The 16,100-nt window shown below is 37.3% G+C and overlaps 1 protein-coding gene across 3 annotated transcripts in view; it reads right to left on the bottom strand.

Annotated features, from left to right (window-relative positions):
- Positions 1 to 16,100, bottom strand: part of ITGAV (integrin subunit alpha V) — a 75,645-nt gene that overhangs the window by 48,749 nt on the left and 10,796 nt on the right. For 2 of the 3 annotated variants that reach the window (XM_053597730.1, XM_053597729.1), the window contains exons 2-3: positions 15,266 to 15,396; positions 3,028 to 3,119 (exon numbers count right to left, since the gene is read on the bottom strand). In XM_053597730.1, the coding sequence (XP_053453705.1) occupies positions 3,028 to 3,119; positions 15,266 to 15,396 (223 nt within the window). The remainder of the gene's footprint in view (positions 1 to 3,027; positions 3,120 to 15,265; positions 15,397 to 16,100) is intronic. The other variant, XM_053597728.1, reaches the window with a different exon arrangement.

The raw sequence follows: 16,100 nt of genomic DNA, 5'->3' as shown, positions 1-16,100 counted from the left end.
CCTATACCTAAAATCTTATCATAGTAGTGGATAAAGATTTTAAAGGAAGTATTTTTCTCACATTCTTCTGAAGGCCACATTTTGGGTACATATTTTTTTTTTCAAAGTAGCAAAATTATTACTTAAGTTATATTATTTCTTTTCTTTTTCTTTTCTTTCTTTTTTTTTTTTAGTCAGACTCTCACTATGTTGTCAGGCTAGAGTGCTTGGCTTCAGCCTAGCTCACAGCAACTTGAAATCCTTGGGTTCAAACAATCCTTCTGACTCAGCTTGCCAAGTAGCCGGGATTATAGGCACCCACCACGACTCCTGGCTAATTTTTATGTTTTTTTTGGCCGGGGCTGGGTTTGAACCTGCCACCTCCGGCATATGGGGCCGGTGCCCTACTCCTTTGAGCCACAGTCTTACTCTTGCTCAGGCTGGTCTAGAATTCCTGAATTCAAGTGATCCTCCCACTTGGGCCTCCCAGAGTGCAAGGATTACAGACATGAGCCACAGCACCTGGTCAAGTATCATATTTCTTGATGTTATATACTAATCAGATTGCCACAAATGAATCAACTTTTGAGCTAAATAATATTCGTCCAGATAGGATATACTCCTAATACAGCAAATTATTAAGAAACAAGTAAAAGACTTTGCAGTGCTTATTTTATTTACTTTACAAATAAACTGTTACCTTTTTGTTTTCACAGTTCTGGATTTTCATACCATGTACAAGTAGAATAACCGATGTTTAAAAGCATAGCAATGTACCAAATAGGTAACAATTTAATTTACTAGAAAAAAGCTCAAAGGATTTTCTGTTATAGTTTTTGAAGCAAAGAGCCAACATAAGCACTGCAGACATCAACACTGGGCTATTTTGTATCAATCCTTAAAAATCTGAAGATAGGTAATCTTGCTACTTCCTTACCCTCACTTTATGCTCTGGAGGGGATAATTTGCTCCTTTTGCTTACTTCTGCTTGGTTGTACCTTTTTCTGCCTAGAATACCACCACTCTCAACCCCACTCTTCACTTTCAAGTGCTAAAACGTAACACATCCTTCACAGACCTGCAGACGCTTCACCTCCTAAACCAAGCCTGCCTTACACAGTACCTCATGATCAGATGGGGAAAAAAGGAAAAATAAATACTATGTATTGATAAGCAATTAAAATAGGAAAGGCCTCTCTGGGGAAATAAAATGAAAGCCAAAAGCTAAGTGAAAATCAACAAAGACAACAGATACAAGCAAAGGGCACACAGACAGTAAGGTGCCAACTGAAATGATTTGGCCTGTGGAAGAGTCTGCCGTGGCTGAAGCAGGTGAGATGGAGTGAGAAGGTACCAGATTGCCAGCTACCTGACCACGGACATGCTTATATGCTAGGATGAGCTTCTGATTTAAAGAATGATGGAGAGTGATGTAACTATTTTAATCAAAAAGATAAAACATTCTGGGGTTCTCTCTGGTCCCTCCACAGAGAACAGATTATAGATGGAGCAAGAGAGTAAGCAGAGAGATGAGAAGAACCATGGCCTGGGCCCCTGTGAGTAATGATGGTGGCTTGGTGTAGGGTGGAAATAGTGGCGATGGAGCTCTATAGATAGATGTAGGATGTGTTTTGGACGCAGAATTGACAGGACTCATAATAGGGTGGAGAGCCATGCTTCCTAAAAAATTGAGGAAGATTTGTACGACAAGAGTTATTTTTTGGTTTTTGTTCTTTGAAAGAAGGCAATAAGAGTTCTCTTCTGGCCATGTTCATTTTGAATAATATATTAGCTATCCAAATGGAAATGTCAAATTGGTAGTTTAGAAACATGCATTTAAGGATCTAGGGAGAATTAAGAGCTAGAGGTATAGATTTGGAAATTATGACCTACAGATTTTACTTACAGCCCATGGGAACACCTAGGTAAAAGATGTAGTTAGAGAAAACAAAGGGGCCCAGAATAGAGTTCAAGGATACCATAATACTCAGAAAATGAGAAGAAAAGCCATTAAAGAATGCGGCAAAGGAACAGCCAGCAAGATAGAAGAAAAACCAGGAAAGCACAGCATCAGAGAGACCGAGGGAAGAAAAGTACTATTTTTAAAAAGGGGGAGGGGGGTGAGTGGCTACTTCGAATGATGCTCAGAGGGCAAGAAAGATAAAATTTTTACCAATGGGGGCAGCGCCTGTGGCTCAGTGAGTAGGGCGCCGGCCCCATATGCTGAGGGTGGCAGGTTCAAACCCAGGCCCGGCCAAACTGCAACAAAAAAATAGCCGGGCGTTGTGGCGGGCGCCTGTAGTCCCAGCTGCTCGGGAGGCAGAGGCAAGAGAATCACGTAAGCCCAAGAGTTAGAGGTTGCTGTGAGCCGTGTGACGTCATGGTACTCTACCCAAGGGCAGTACAGTGAAACTCTGTTTCTACAAAAAAAAATTTTTTTACCAATGGATAAAATAAAACATCATGGATTCATGGATACGTATCACACATACATGCACATACATAAGCAGATATACACCCGCAAATGTTAGCAACCTGCAAGTCCACAGTGACCTTGGCCTTGCCTACATATTCCTGATTGGAGTGGCTGAAAAGAGAAGGAAAAGTGAAAAAGTAGAGATGGTTACTACAGAAAACATTTTCAAAAAGTGTTTGAGAAGAGAAGCAGAGGGGTAGGGCAGTGGAAGAGGTACGGGGACAACAGCTGTTAGCTGTCACCTATACTTTTAAAGAGCGGCAGTACTGAAGCATTTGATAATCAAAAACATACTATGCTTAAATTTGACTGGATGGAAATAAACTGATAGGAACTATCAAGAAGGGCAGGAAAAATGAACAGTACAGGAATGAAAGTGAAAAGCAAGAAGCCCTGTCTGAAAAGGATAAGAGAGATGATCATCTGAGATGAGGTGGCCTTTGATCAGAGCTATCTTATTTCATTATGCCCTGCACCCTTGAACTTTACTGTCAGCTTGAAAACATAAAACTTCTTGCATTTCCACATAAATTGACTAAACTCACCTGTAAGTAAATATACAAAAGACTTACCAAAATTTTATCCTGTTTTGACCTCACAGATGCTCCAAACCACTGGTGGGACTTAAACTCCAATGGATCATCCTTGGCATAATCTCTATTGCCTAAAAAATATATTGTAAGGAGTAAGAAACCAAATATACTGTTCTTAGCATAACAAAGTTCATTTCTATCCAGCCAGGTTAAGAAACACTATACCTCTGACTAACCAAATATTAGACTCGCTAATCAAATACTACTATGTCCTCACATTACATGAGAGACTTTCAACTAATCAGAAAAACAGAAACACATGATGACTTAGAAGGGTCTCAGGGTTGCTATTAACCTCATCAATTATCATACTGCAGGTGTGAAAAAACAATTGTAAATGAAATGTTCTAGTAGCTAAACTGTTGATAATTAACTATAAAGCAAATATTTACGATGATTTAACCATATTCTCAACAGTTCTTTCTGTGGCATAAAGATATGAAAATTAAAGGCTATGAAACACTGGTAGTAAAAGACAAAAATAGGATGTCTGTCAATGACATTTTAAGAGTGAGATCTGAGGAGACATGATTCGGCCAGTGGAAAAAAAGAAATCTAGCATGCTACTTTCAAACGTTTATTTTTATTAGCCCCATTATTGAGAAAATTATGCCCACAGTCTAAAATTATGCCCATAGTTTGTGTCAAAACAAGCAGATGCCATGGGATAGATCCAACATCACTACATTCTTGCCAACACAAATACTCCTGCCCACAAGGTACCTGGATAGATTCCTCAAAAATGTCACTATCATGAAAGACAGGAAGTCACTCAAGACTTAAAGAGAGCAAGAGAAACAGCAATGGAAGATGAGGTCCTTGACTGAATCTTGTGTCGGAACGTATTTTTTTTTAAAGTTACAAAGAACTTTATTAGGGTGATTGTGGAAATTTGAAATATGGACTGTACATTACATAAAAGTATCATAATAATGATGCATTTCCAATGCATGGTGATCATATTGTGGTTATAGAAAGGAAATGTCCTGATTTTTAGGAGATAATATGCTGAAGTATGTAAGAGTAAAGTGTCAGTGTCAGCAGCAGTGAGCGAAGCTAAGTGAATGGAATACTGATCTCTGTGTTCTCATTTCAAATTGTCTACAGGCCTGAAAATTTTCAAATTAATTTTAAAAAATAGCAAACAAGTACATAATATGTGTACTACAAGACTAACAACAGGATACCTTCTGTTTCTTTTTTAACTCTTTACTATATTTACTCTAATTATAAAGGCTTACTCATTAAAGAACATAAAATAGAGCTATATGTAAAGGTGAATATACCCCAGCCTAAAAACATTTCATGAATATATGTATATCCTTTTATATGATAAATAGATGCTGTAAGTCACTATTTAAGTTAACATTACAATTTTACTATACATAAACACATGTATGTTTTCCCCCAACTCTCTGCCAATAAAGGTAGACACATAGTTATGATTTTCATTACTGTGGAGTGCCCCATTATACAGCCATATAATAGCTTGTTCAATCGATTTCCTATATCCTTCACTTTCAAATTTAGGATTATTTCTATTTCAATTTAAGAGATCTACATATTTCATCAAAGCCACATCTACTGTCTTCTTTAATATACAGCAAAGCATATCATTAGGGTCTGAGACAGAGGTTCCTTATCAAATAAAGGTGATAAGCCCTCTATGGTGTATGATTCAATGGTATCTAGTACGAAATTTTATTCTGATGGATAAAATCTACTACTGAGGCTCCAAGGTATACTTATTTTATCCATCAGTGTTCCCTTATCATCGGTTCCCAGTCTGTAAATCAAGTCATGCTCATTCCGACCCACAGTCCTTTGCACCCAAGGCCCTCTTGCCAGGAAAACTTTATTTCTTCCATTCTGGATACACACCTTACCTCAAAATGCAGTTAATTATCCATTCATGACACTAACTCATAATGAAATGGTAGACTACTTGTTAAAAAATGTTTGTCTAACAGAAGAGCCATCATAGGAATAAGCAATTACTACAGAGGAAGAGTAGAGGAAGGTGTAAAGAGTTGTGGAAGAGGGGCACACGTGAGGGAAGCCTTCCTGGGCCAAGAGAAACTCTTGTGGAAAGAAACAAAAAAGATAACTTTGGATACTTTAGAGAATTGTGTTCCCCACTATAACTAGAAAGAAAAGTCAGGAGAGGAGTGGTAGTGGACATCATGGTGAGAACAGGCTTTGTGGGAGTTGTGAATTGCTCTCTATGCTAAGCAATTTTTCATCAATATAATTATTCCAGGAAAGTTAAAGAGAAGATTCTTCTTTTTAAAATGTTATCCAATACTCCTCCAGGCACTTAGAAAAACTGTCTCCATAAATGTTTCTCTGAACAAATACATTTTCTCTAAATTTGTATAAGTGGCACAAGATGCTGAGGTGCACTGTCAAGTAAAGCTGTGTTTGTCACAGCTGCCATGCTCTAGTTCCTATTTTAAAAAAATGTATCAAAAACATTCTCTGCCATAATGATTGTGAATATCTTTCTTTACGAACATGGTGAATAGCTGAAGTTAGAAGATTCATAGAAAATAAGCACAAATTTTACCTTTGAAGTTTTATATTCATCAAGAATTGTGTAGCACTGGAAGGATGTTTGGAGACTACTTAGAGATCTAAAAATAGACCTGCCATTCGATCCTATAATTCCTTTACTAGGTATATACCCAGAAGACCAAAAATCACAATATAACAAAGACATCTGTACCAGAACGTTTATTGCAGCCCAATTCATAATGGCTAAGTCATGGAAGAAGCCCAAGTGCCCATCGACCCACAAATGGACTAGCAAATTATGGTACATGTATACCATGGGATATTATGCAGCCTTAAAGAATGATGGAGACTTTACCTCTTTCATGCTTTCATGGATGGAGCTGGAACATATTCTTCTTAGCAAAGTATCTCAAGAATGGAAGACAAAGTATCCAATGTACTCAGCCCTACTATGAAGCTAATTTATAGCTTTCATATGAAGGCTATAACCCAACTATAGCACAAGAATATGGGGAAAGGGCCAAGGGAGGGGAAGGGAGGGGGGAGATTAGGGTGGAAGGAGGGTAATGGGTGGGGCCACACCTACCGTGCATCTTAGAATGGGTACAGGCGAAACCTACTAAATGCAGAATACAAATGTCTACATACAATAACTAAGAAAATGCCATGAAGAAAGCTATGTTGAACAGATTGATGAGAATATTTCAGATCGTACATAAAACCAGCACATTTTACCCCTTGATTGCACAAATGTACACAGCTATGATTTAACAAAAAATAAAGAAAGAAACAAAGTCAATACCAAAAAAAAAAAAAAAAGAATTGTGTAGCAGAAAAAATCCACAGTTCTTTCAATAGGAAAAGCTATTTACCAATAATATTTAATGAGAGTGAAGAATCATCAAAGGTGAAAAAGCATCACTTAGCTTTCCATGATGAAAAAGTAAATTTGCAGTCAAATGTTCTATCCCTGAACCATCTCCTCGAAAAAGTAAATTTGAAAAACTAACTTAAAAAGTAAACTGAGAGCTTTCCTAAAACTGAGACACACTCAAAACAACAAACTTGTCTTAATATACCATATAATTAAACTTGTTTTCCAGTGTATCATCAAAATCTCCCTCTCCTTCTATAAGCAATTCCAATGGTTATGCTGGAGCCCAACGCAAAGAATACAGTCCTTTTGAAAACCCTCTGCTGTATCAATGCTGGTTTGTTTCCGCTTGGTGATGACAGGAAGTGATCCTGAAAGCATCTAACATTCTAAAACAAAACTCTTTAGTGGAGATTTAAAAGAAAGAAAAAAGCCAATCCAATGTTAAGTCTTAGAATGAGTATAAGCTAGGTCAAAGTGAACAGGGAAGAGGATGAACTTTAAAAGATCATGTAAGTTTAGCTTCAGTAACACACCAAAAACTGCTTGAAAAGATAGTAATTTGAGATTTTAACTTTGTATACTGAAGCAGAAGGCATTAAAAGCAATGAATACTTTTTTATATTTTTAAATAATATTGACTAAGTTTATAGTGCCAATGTATGCCAGTGCATTATATCCAATTATATTTTATTTATTTTCTTTCATAAACTAATTATAGGATTGTTAGACAATTAATAATAATGGAATGGAACTGAATGATTTCTAAAATGCTTACCAGCTTCTAATTGTGTAATTCTGTAGCAAAGGGTGACAGATTATATCAAGAGAACATTTTCAGTAAAAAAAAATCCTTAATATAAATTTATTTTCTATTAGCAAGGTAAGAAATTATTTTATTTTTCATTTTTTAATTTACAGGGCCATTGCAACTGAAGAAATACCTAGACACAACTCTGAAAGACAGACTATTTCACCAAGAGAAGAAGTAAACTTGGGAGCAATTCTACAGTCTGAGTGCTCTAACTGCAATGAGATAAAAATTGTATAGCACAGATGCCAGAAAACAACTAAAAGTTTTATATTCTCTGTTAAATTCAAAGCCTAGTAATATTCAGAAAATACTCCACAGGATTTTTCTTGACCAGAGAACTGGCATGGCTAGGGTTTACCCACACCCTACAGCCAAGCCCTTCTGGAAATAAACGGTAAATTTTCCAGCAAGCCATGTGGGTGGGAAGTAGAGTAATCTGACTTCTGACCTTTTCTAGCACAAACATGGTTGGCAGAAGTTGACATCTATTCGCTATATTTTGAATATAAAGACAGGAGGCTCTTTTTATTTTAAAAAACATGTAACAAGCATGCAGGTAAGTTTATATTTCTAAGCAAAGAGATTTTTCTAAGCCAGTGATACATATTCTCCCACTATATAGAGTGGCAAACTACAAAAAAAAAAAAAAGACCTATTATTATTATTGAGAAAGCTGAGCAATGATGAGTCTGTTAGTAACATCTGCTTCCCTGGAAAAGGAAAACATGTTGCAAGTAAGGGTTTTTCCCAAGTGTCACACTAATGGAGGTTAAAATGCAAACCAAGATATAATCCATTTAAATCTGTCTATAATTCTCTATACTTCTGTACTTTTCCCACAGTTTTAGTACAGACATTATCTTATTTGGATATCTGACCTCCAGAACTAAAGATAAAAATATACCTGAGGCTGGGTAATTTATAAGGAAAAGAGGCTTATTTGGCTCCTGGTTCTTCATACTGTATGAGAAGCATTGTGCCAGAATCTGCTTCTGGTGAGGATTTCAGGCAGCTTCCAATCCAAAGGGATCAGGTGTGTAACATGGCGAGAGTGGGACAGAGAGAGGGAAGAGGTGGTGCTAGTCTCTTAAACAACCAGCTTTCTCATGAACTAGTAAAGTGAAAAACCACTCATTATCAAGGGGGTGGAAACAAGCTGCTTATGAGGGATCTGCCCTATTAACCAAACTCCTTCCACCAGGCCCCACATTCAATATTGGGGATCAAATCTCAACATGAGATTTGGAGAGGTCAAACATCCAACTGTGTCACCTGCCCTTCTATATTATATACTATATTCCTGGGGCGATCATGAAGAGTTAAGTAGTTCATTTACTTTACTTTATTGTGTTTCCCTGTCCAGAAGAGATTCCAGTGTCTACAAGGGTTTTATCCTCAGGTTTTTAATATTTGGAAAATAATTTAATCTATAAAATAGGCTCAGGAAAATTAGCCCGGATATATGATGTGGTGGAACTCATCACGTTTCTAAAAATTTTGTGTGCACTCAAACTTGAAAACACAGAGGAAATGAACAAATTCCTGGAAGCCCACAGCCTCCCAATACTTAGTTGGGAAGAAACAGAACTCTGGACCAATAATGAGTAACAATATTGAAGTATCAGTAAAAAATCTTTAAACAAACAAAAAAAAAAAGCCCTGGAGCAGGTGGATTCACAGCTGAATTATCTCAGACCTACAAAAAAGAGTTGGCACCCATACTGCAGAAATTATTCCATATTATCAAGGAGGGAATCCTCCCCTCCTCATTCTATAAAGCCAGTAGCACCTTGATACCAAAGCCAGGTAAGGACACAACAAAAAAATAAAACTACAGACCATACTCACCATTAAAGCCTAGTGTGTATCGACTATTGTATTTAAAATAGAAAGATCTTGATAGAGTTCAGTGTGTAGATCTTGTATCCTTGGTTTCATGTCATGCTAAGTAGATTAGACATAAAATTACAGAAAAACTAACTCAGTATGCATTTTAATTTTCCTAGTCATTTTTTTGTAAAATCATACAAGCTATGGGAAATAATGAATATTATCATATGGATATCTTCAACATATTATAGAAATATCTTCTACAAAGTGGAGTTCAGTAATGAAAATTTAATTTAGGGTGGTGCCTATGGGTCAGTGAGTAGGGCATTGGCCCTGCCAAAAACTGCAACAAAAAAGTAGCTGGGCATTGTGGTGGGCACCTGTAGTCCCAGCTACTCGGGAGGCTGAGGCAAGAGAATCGCCTACGCCCAAGAGCTGGAGGTTGCTGTGAGCTGTGATAGCTGTGAAAGCACAGCACTCTACTGAGGGGGACATAATAAGACTCTGTCTCTAAAAAAAAAAAAAAGAAGAAAGAAAATTCAATTTAGTGGAAAATTCAATCCAATACTAAGACTGTTCGTGTAACAGGCAAGGGAGTATCTGTCACATCCATTTTGTCCTCGTGTGGCATTTGTTTCCTGTTGCTGCTGTTGTAAGTTACCATAAACTTGGTGGCTTTGGTGGCTTAAAACAACAAATAACACAAATTTTTATAGTAATTCAAAATGGACTAATACAGTTGGTAATTTTCCCAAAGTAACCTGAAAAAAAAATGACAGATCCTGGATAGGAATTCAAGTCTGTTCGACCACAAGGCCTATTTCGACAATGATAAATATACAAATTATGGAATAAGTGATGAAGGAACAGCCAAAGAGAAAAGTCTACAAAAATATCAAGAAGCTTAAGAAAGAAGAAGGACAATGACAGTTCAGGCAAAGAGAAGAAACTCTAAAGTAAGAGGGGGTTTAATGGGGTGAATTATAACAAAGCAGTCCAGGAAGATAAAGACGTAAAGTACCCTTTGAAGTTGGTAACTAGGATGCTGCTAATGATGCCAGTTAGAACCATGCCTGGGCTGGGTAGGTGCCAGACTGAAGTGGCTGAAGCATGGGCAGTAATGAAGAGAGAACAGTATTCAAAAATCACAGATGTGAAGAAAAGGCGAGAAAAGGGGAAATGACTAAGAGAAGATACATATTCAAGGGGAAGCTGTTTTCATGAATTATTCAGGTAGAAAAGATTTAAATATACTTGAAAGGTGGGGTGGGGGAAGGGTAAATATTGTAGGGATATAAGAGTAAATGGAGAAACAAGCAGAATAACGACATAGAACACCTGTGTTTACTGAGCCATTGCAACATGCCAGTCCCTGTTCCAAGCACTTTATGGGTCTTTACTTATATATAAATGGACCCATTTGGCTTAATCCACACTTCTGGAGTAGGTGTGATGATAATACTCTCCAGGGGAGTTGAGAGTAACCTGACGGCAACATGTGCAAAACCAACAGCTGGTAAATAGCAGAAACAGGGTTTGCGCCCCTGACAGTTTGCTTCCAGAACCTACATCCACTCAGCCTCTAACTCCCCTGAGATGCCAGAAAATCAGAAGACATTTGTGGTGCCAAACGCATAAAAATCAGAGATATTTATGCATTTGAGCAAGAACGGAGTGACTGAGGTTTAGGAGGATGCTATAAATGATAAATACTTTCTCTATGAAAGTATTTCCATATATACATTTTCTTGACTATATTATCAAACCCTATATTGTCCTCTTAAGTTCGAATAAATACCATTTGGATAAAAATTCTAATGTAAAATAATGAAGTCTTAACTTGTATATTTCTTCATGAGGGTATCTCAGAAGTTATATAAAAGATTATAGCAATATAACAAGCAAGGGCAGGCTCAGCGCCTACAGCACACTGGTTACAGCACCAGCCACGCACACCAACCATGCAGGTTCGTACCCGTCCCGGGCCAGCTAAACAACAATGACAACTGCAACAAAAAATAGTCAGGCGTTGTGGTGAACGCCTATAGTCCCAGCTACTTGGGAGGCTGAAGCAAAAGAATCACTTAAGCCCAAGAGTTGGGAGGTTGCTGTGAGCTGTGATGCTACAGCACTCTGCACTCTACCGAGGGTGACACAGTGAGACTCTTGTCTCAAAAAATAAACAAAAACAAAAAAAACAAGGGCTAAAGAAAACAGATAAAAATTAATATACATATGCATATATATACACATGTATATGTACGTACAACTAAGATAACTAAAGGAGTTTATTTCCTCACTATTCAAAAAGCACTTATGATTTCACTCATTCATTCATCTATTCAAGGTATCGGGCATTGACTTTTACCAGGCATTGTTCTAGATCCTGGGGTTTCAGCAGTAAACAAAACAGATTAAATTAAAAAAAATAAAATAAAACCTGTTCTCATGGGAATTACATCTTAATTGAGAAAAACAGACATTCACTAATAATAAATAACCTATATACAAGTGTAAGTACTACAGGGAAAATAAAACAGAAGCACAGGGTGAGAATGGGGGAGCTGCAATTTTAAATACAATAATGGCCAGGGCATTATTGAGAAGATAATATTTAAACAATTCTCAAAGATAGTGGTAAAGGGGTCACTCAGTGGACATGGAAAGAATGTTCCAGGCAGAGGAAACAGTCCAGGTAAGGGTAAGGTGGAAATGTGCCCACTGTTTATGAGGAAAGAGACCCAGAGAATAAAAGGGAAGGAGAACAGTGAGCTTAGGGCTTTAACCTCCTGTTCCTTCCTTCCAGTCATTTTGGGCTGGATCCTATCAGGTGGATCTCTCCATTCAGCCCTGTGCTTTTGGATTCTTGTGATTACTCCCTGAAGGCCTAGAGGCCAAATTTTAACTCAGGGTGCGTGTCTTACAAATATACTACCAATCCCCTGATCCCCTACACAATCCTCTGTAAGTAGTCAAGCTGCTCAGATTGCCCTAATTCAAGTGTGCCATCTCATTCCTGGCAGTGCCTGACTAATTCACAAGTCTAGGGCAATAATCCAGGTGGGAGACAATGGTGGTTTGGATCAGAATGTTAGCAGTGGAATGAGGAGAAGCAGTGAGATTTTTGACTTGCTAATAGATTTAATATAAAGTTTGACTACTAATTTTGGCCTAAGCATCAGAAAGATAGAATGCAAAGATTAACTTTTACAAATTCACAAATCAACTGAAAATATTGTACAAATATACTGAAAGTTGCTCACAGGAAAAGAGATATTTATGGCTTACAAACAGTCTTACTGGTCATGAAAGCAAATTAGTAGAATGGATATCATTTTCTCCAATAAAATCAACAAAGACAAAACATACCATGATAAATGGTGTTTGCATAGGTTACAGAAAACATAACTGGAGAAATACAAATCTTTGTGAGGGATAATTTGCAATACCTAACACAATTTTAAATCTACATATACTTTGATCCACAAATCCCTTTTATTCTACAGATATCTGAGTAGATATTTGTACAAATACCTAAGCATAAGATTTTCAGTTAATCCACTTGGCACCCATAGCACAATGGTTATGGCACCAGCCACATACACCAAGGGTGGCAGGTTCAAACCCAGCCCAGGCCAGCTAAGCAACAATGGCAATTGCAACAGAAAAACAGCCGGGTGTTGTGGCAGGTGCCTGTAGTCCCAGCTACTTGGAAGGCTGAAGCAAGAGAATCGCTTAAGCCCAAGAGTGTGAGGTTGCTATGAGCTGTAAAATGCCATGGCACTCTACAAAGAAGGCGACATAGTGAGACCCTGTCTCAAAAAAAAAAAAAAAAAAAAAGATTTTCAGCGTATCAGTGTTAATAACAAAAGACTGGAAACAACCTAAGTATTCATCAATAGGAAACATGAGTTAAATTAATTAGTATGTATACACACACACACACAATAGAATACGACCAGTGATCTACCAAAAATAAGGAAAATCCTCATATCAACATGGGAAGATCTATAAGACATCTATATACATATATGTATATGACAATATATCTATATTGTCAGATGGGGAGGGATGGTATGTCAGGTGTCTACCAGAATATTTAGTAAGTTTCTACTTATGAGTTCCTTTTTCCTTTTTTAAGAGAAGGGGTCTCACTCTGTCACTGAGGCTAGAATTCCATGGCATCATCATGCTCACTACAGCCTTGAACTCCTGGGCTCCAGTGATCCTCCTTCCTCAGCCTCCTGAGTAGCTGGGACTAAAGAAAGGCATAAGCACATGGCTGACTGAGAGTTGCATTTTTTTTTAAGGATGCATACATACATACAAATGAGAAAATTCTAGAACGATAAAAGAAATTAGTAAAAGTGATTGCCTCTGAGCAGGCTGATGTGAGATAGTTTCTTTTTTTTCTTTTTTGAGACAGAGTCTCAAGCTATTGCCCTGGGTAGAGTGCCGTGGCATCACAGCTTACAGCAACCTCCAACTCAGGCTCAAGAGATCCTCTTGCCTCAGTTTTTCTATTTTTAGTAAAGACTGGGTCTCACTTTTGCTCAGGCTGGTCTCAAACTCATGAACTCAAGCAATCCACCCACCTCGGCCTCCCAGAGAGGTAGGATCACAGGCATGAGCCACCGTGCCCAGCCGTGAGCTAGTTTTTTATTATATATACTTTTGGAAGATTTTAAATTTGTCTTATCAAGTGCATGTATTATCTTTATAATAAAAAAAAATTATCTAAAGCCAACTTTCAAACCAGCAATAAACTATACTGTAGTACACAAAAACCTACCTGAACAGTTCAACCTACCAAAACTGAACTATGGTTTCATTTTATTAGTATTCATATTTTGTTAAAAGATAAATGACCCACACTATCATAGAATCTTAGGTTATTTTTTATTTGTGGTAAAATTGAGCCTATTTACAAACTCTTGGGGTTTTCCAAATATTAGCCACATATGGAAAAAAACAAGTAAGTTTAATGTAGATGGTTACAAATGGAAAAAAAACAAAAACATGTGATCTGGTTCCCATTAACAGCTGGCTTAATGACTAACAATCATTTTGGCACTGATCACCATGTCAAACGGAACAGTCTACATCATGATTCCTGTTTTACTGATATAATTCCCAGAATCAATATGTTTTAGAACAGGAAATAACAATATGGAAAAAAGGATTTAGTTCAAATTTATATCAAAGCATTCGATCAAAGCCAGCAAATAAGGATCACAAAGAACTTTGTAAGACTACTTTACTAGAAGAACGTCAAACAATTTCTCTGAGGAATTGCTAAGATTTCACAAATATATTTGAATATCAATACAAATGTCTATAAGCTTATGTATATTTTATTTCACTAATAAAAATATAAAACTTATGGGTGGCACCTGTGACTCAAAGGAGTAGGGCACTGGCCCCATATGCCTGAGATGGCAGGTTCAAACCCAGCTCCGGCCAAAAACTGCCAACAACAACAACAACAACAAAAAAATATATATATATATGTATATATATATATTTTTATATATAAAAAGAATTTTTTTTAGTTATATATATAACTTATTTATTTTCCTTATGCCATTTTTCTCCTTACTACCACAATCCTGACACTGAAATTTGTCCCCAAGATAAAAAAATCCAATTATTAGAATCATAAGACATAACTTTCCCAAAAAATTTTGAATAAAAGTTGTTTTAGTAACCTAAATCTACAAAAGATGCCTCAACTAGTTTTCATAGCACAACCCAAGGCTTACATGTATTCATGATTAGAGAGTTGGTCTTCTATAAGAATCAGTGAGTGAGTCATGCCTCAATCTGGCTGACAAAAAAACAACAAAAGGCCTTTCTGTGCCTATGAGCGCCCTCTACTCAGAAGAGATGCAAAAAGATTTTAATAGATCCTCCCCAAATTTCTGCAGGTTGATACCATCAGTTTAAAGCACAGGACATCAAACCAGTGGAAACACAATATATTTTTAATGCTTTCATATACCACAAAATTGTGGGAGAAAATGATATAATATTAATAATTTGTCTTATGTAACTTTCCCTGTGGATATCAGGTGCTTTTATACATCGCTTTATTAATCTTGTTTCATTTAAACGAAAGCAATTACTGTTAAAAACTCAAATGATAAATCAACTAAGAGAAAGGACCCCTGAGGAGTAGCACTTACCTGTTGCATCAAATTCAATTGGCTGGCACCGACGAGTGGAAGACCAGTCACACTTGAGGACTTGCCCTCCTTCCACAATCCCAGGCTGGGTAGTGTTGGCCTTGGGAGCTCCCACCAACAGAAACATCCTGCTAAAATGCAAAGGAGGAAGATGAGATTTTAAACGACACAAAGCACAACTAATAATTAGGAGCCAAAATTTTTGTTTGTTTGTTTGTTTATTTAAGACAAGAGTCTTGCTCTGTCACCTGGGCTAGAGTGCAGTGGCATTATCATAGCTCACTACAACCTCAAACTTCGGGGCTCAAGCATCCTACCATCTCGGCCTTTGGAGTGTCTCGGACGAACTACAGGTGTGCATCATCATGCTCAGCTAATTTTTCTATTCTTTTGGAATTTTCTATTCATTCAAAAACAGGGATGAAATGCCATGTCTCCTCTTGGACAGTAGAGATACCAGGAAGAATGAAATAATCTTGGTTCCTAGTCTTAGTGTGGTTTACGTTCTTGGAGGTTAGCCAACAAGAAACAAATTACTGTTATAATTTCAGTAAACAATTGGCTGAAAGATTATCTGGGAAAAGGTGAGGGAGACTTTCAGACAAAGTAAAGTTACCTATAAAGAACTAGATGGGAGAGACTTCCTTTAGGTAAAGGGAAGTCTAAGAAAATTATTTTTAAAGGATGGGAAGAAGAAATCTCTTTTAGATTGAGTAGTCAGAGACATTACCACTAAGGAGTGCACCAGAGAATAGAGAAGTACAGGAAGGCACCTAAGAGCTTTTGTGCGCTGGGGCATTGGGGGGGGGGAGGGGGCAATGGGGCAGTCAGGCGT

This window comes from Nycticebus coucang, chromosome 7 (genome assembly GCF_027406575.1).
Source record: "Nycticebus coucang isolate mNycCou1 chromosome 7, mNycCou1.pri, whole genome shotgun sequence".
Classification (NCBI taxonomy): domain Eukaryota; kingdom Metazoa; phylum Chordata; class Mammalia; order Primates; family Lorisidae; genus Nycticebus; species Nycticebus coucang.
The sequence above is the reverse complement of the archived record's forward strand: the minus strand, read 5'-3'. Positions and strand labels throughout refer to the sequence as shown.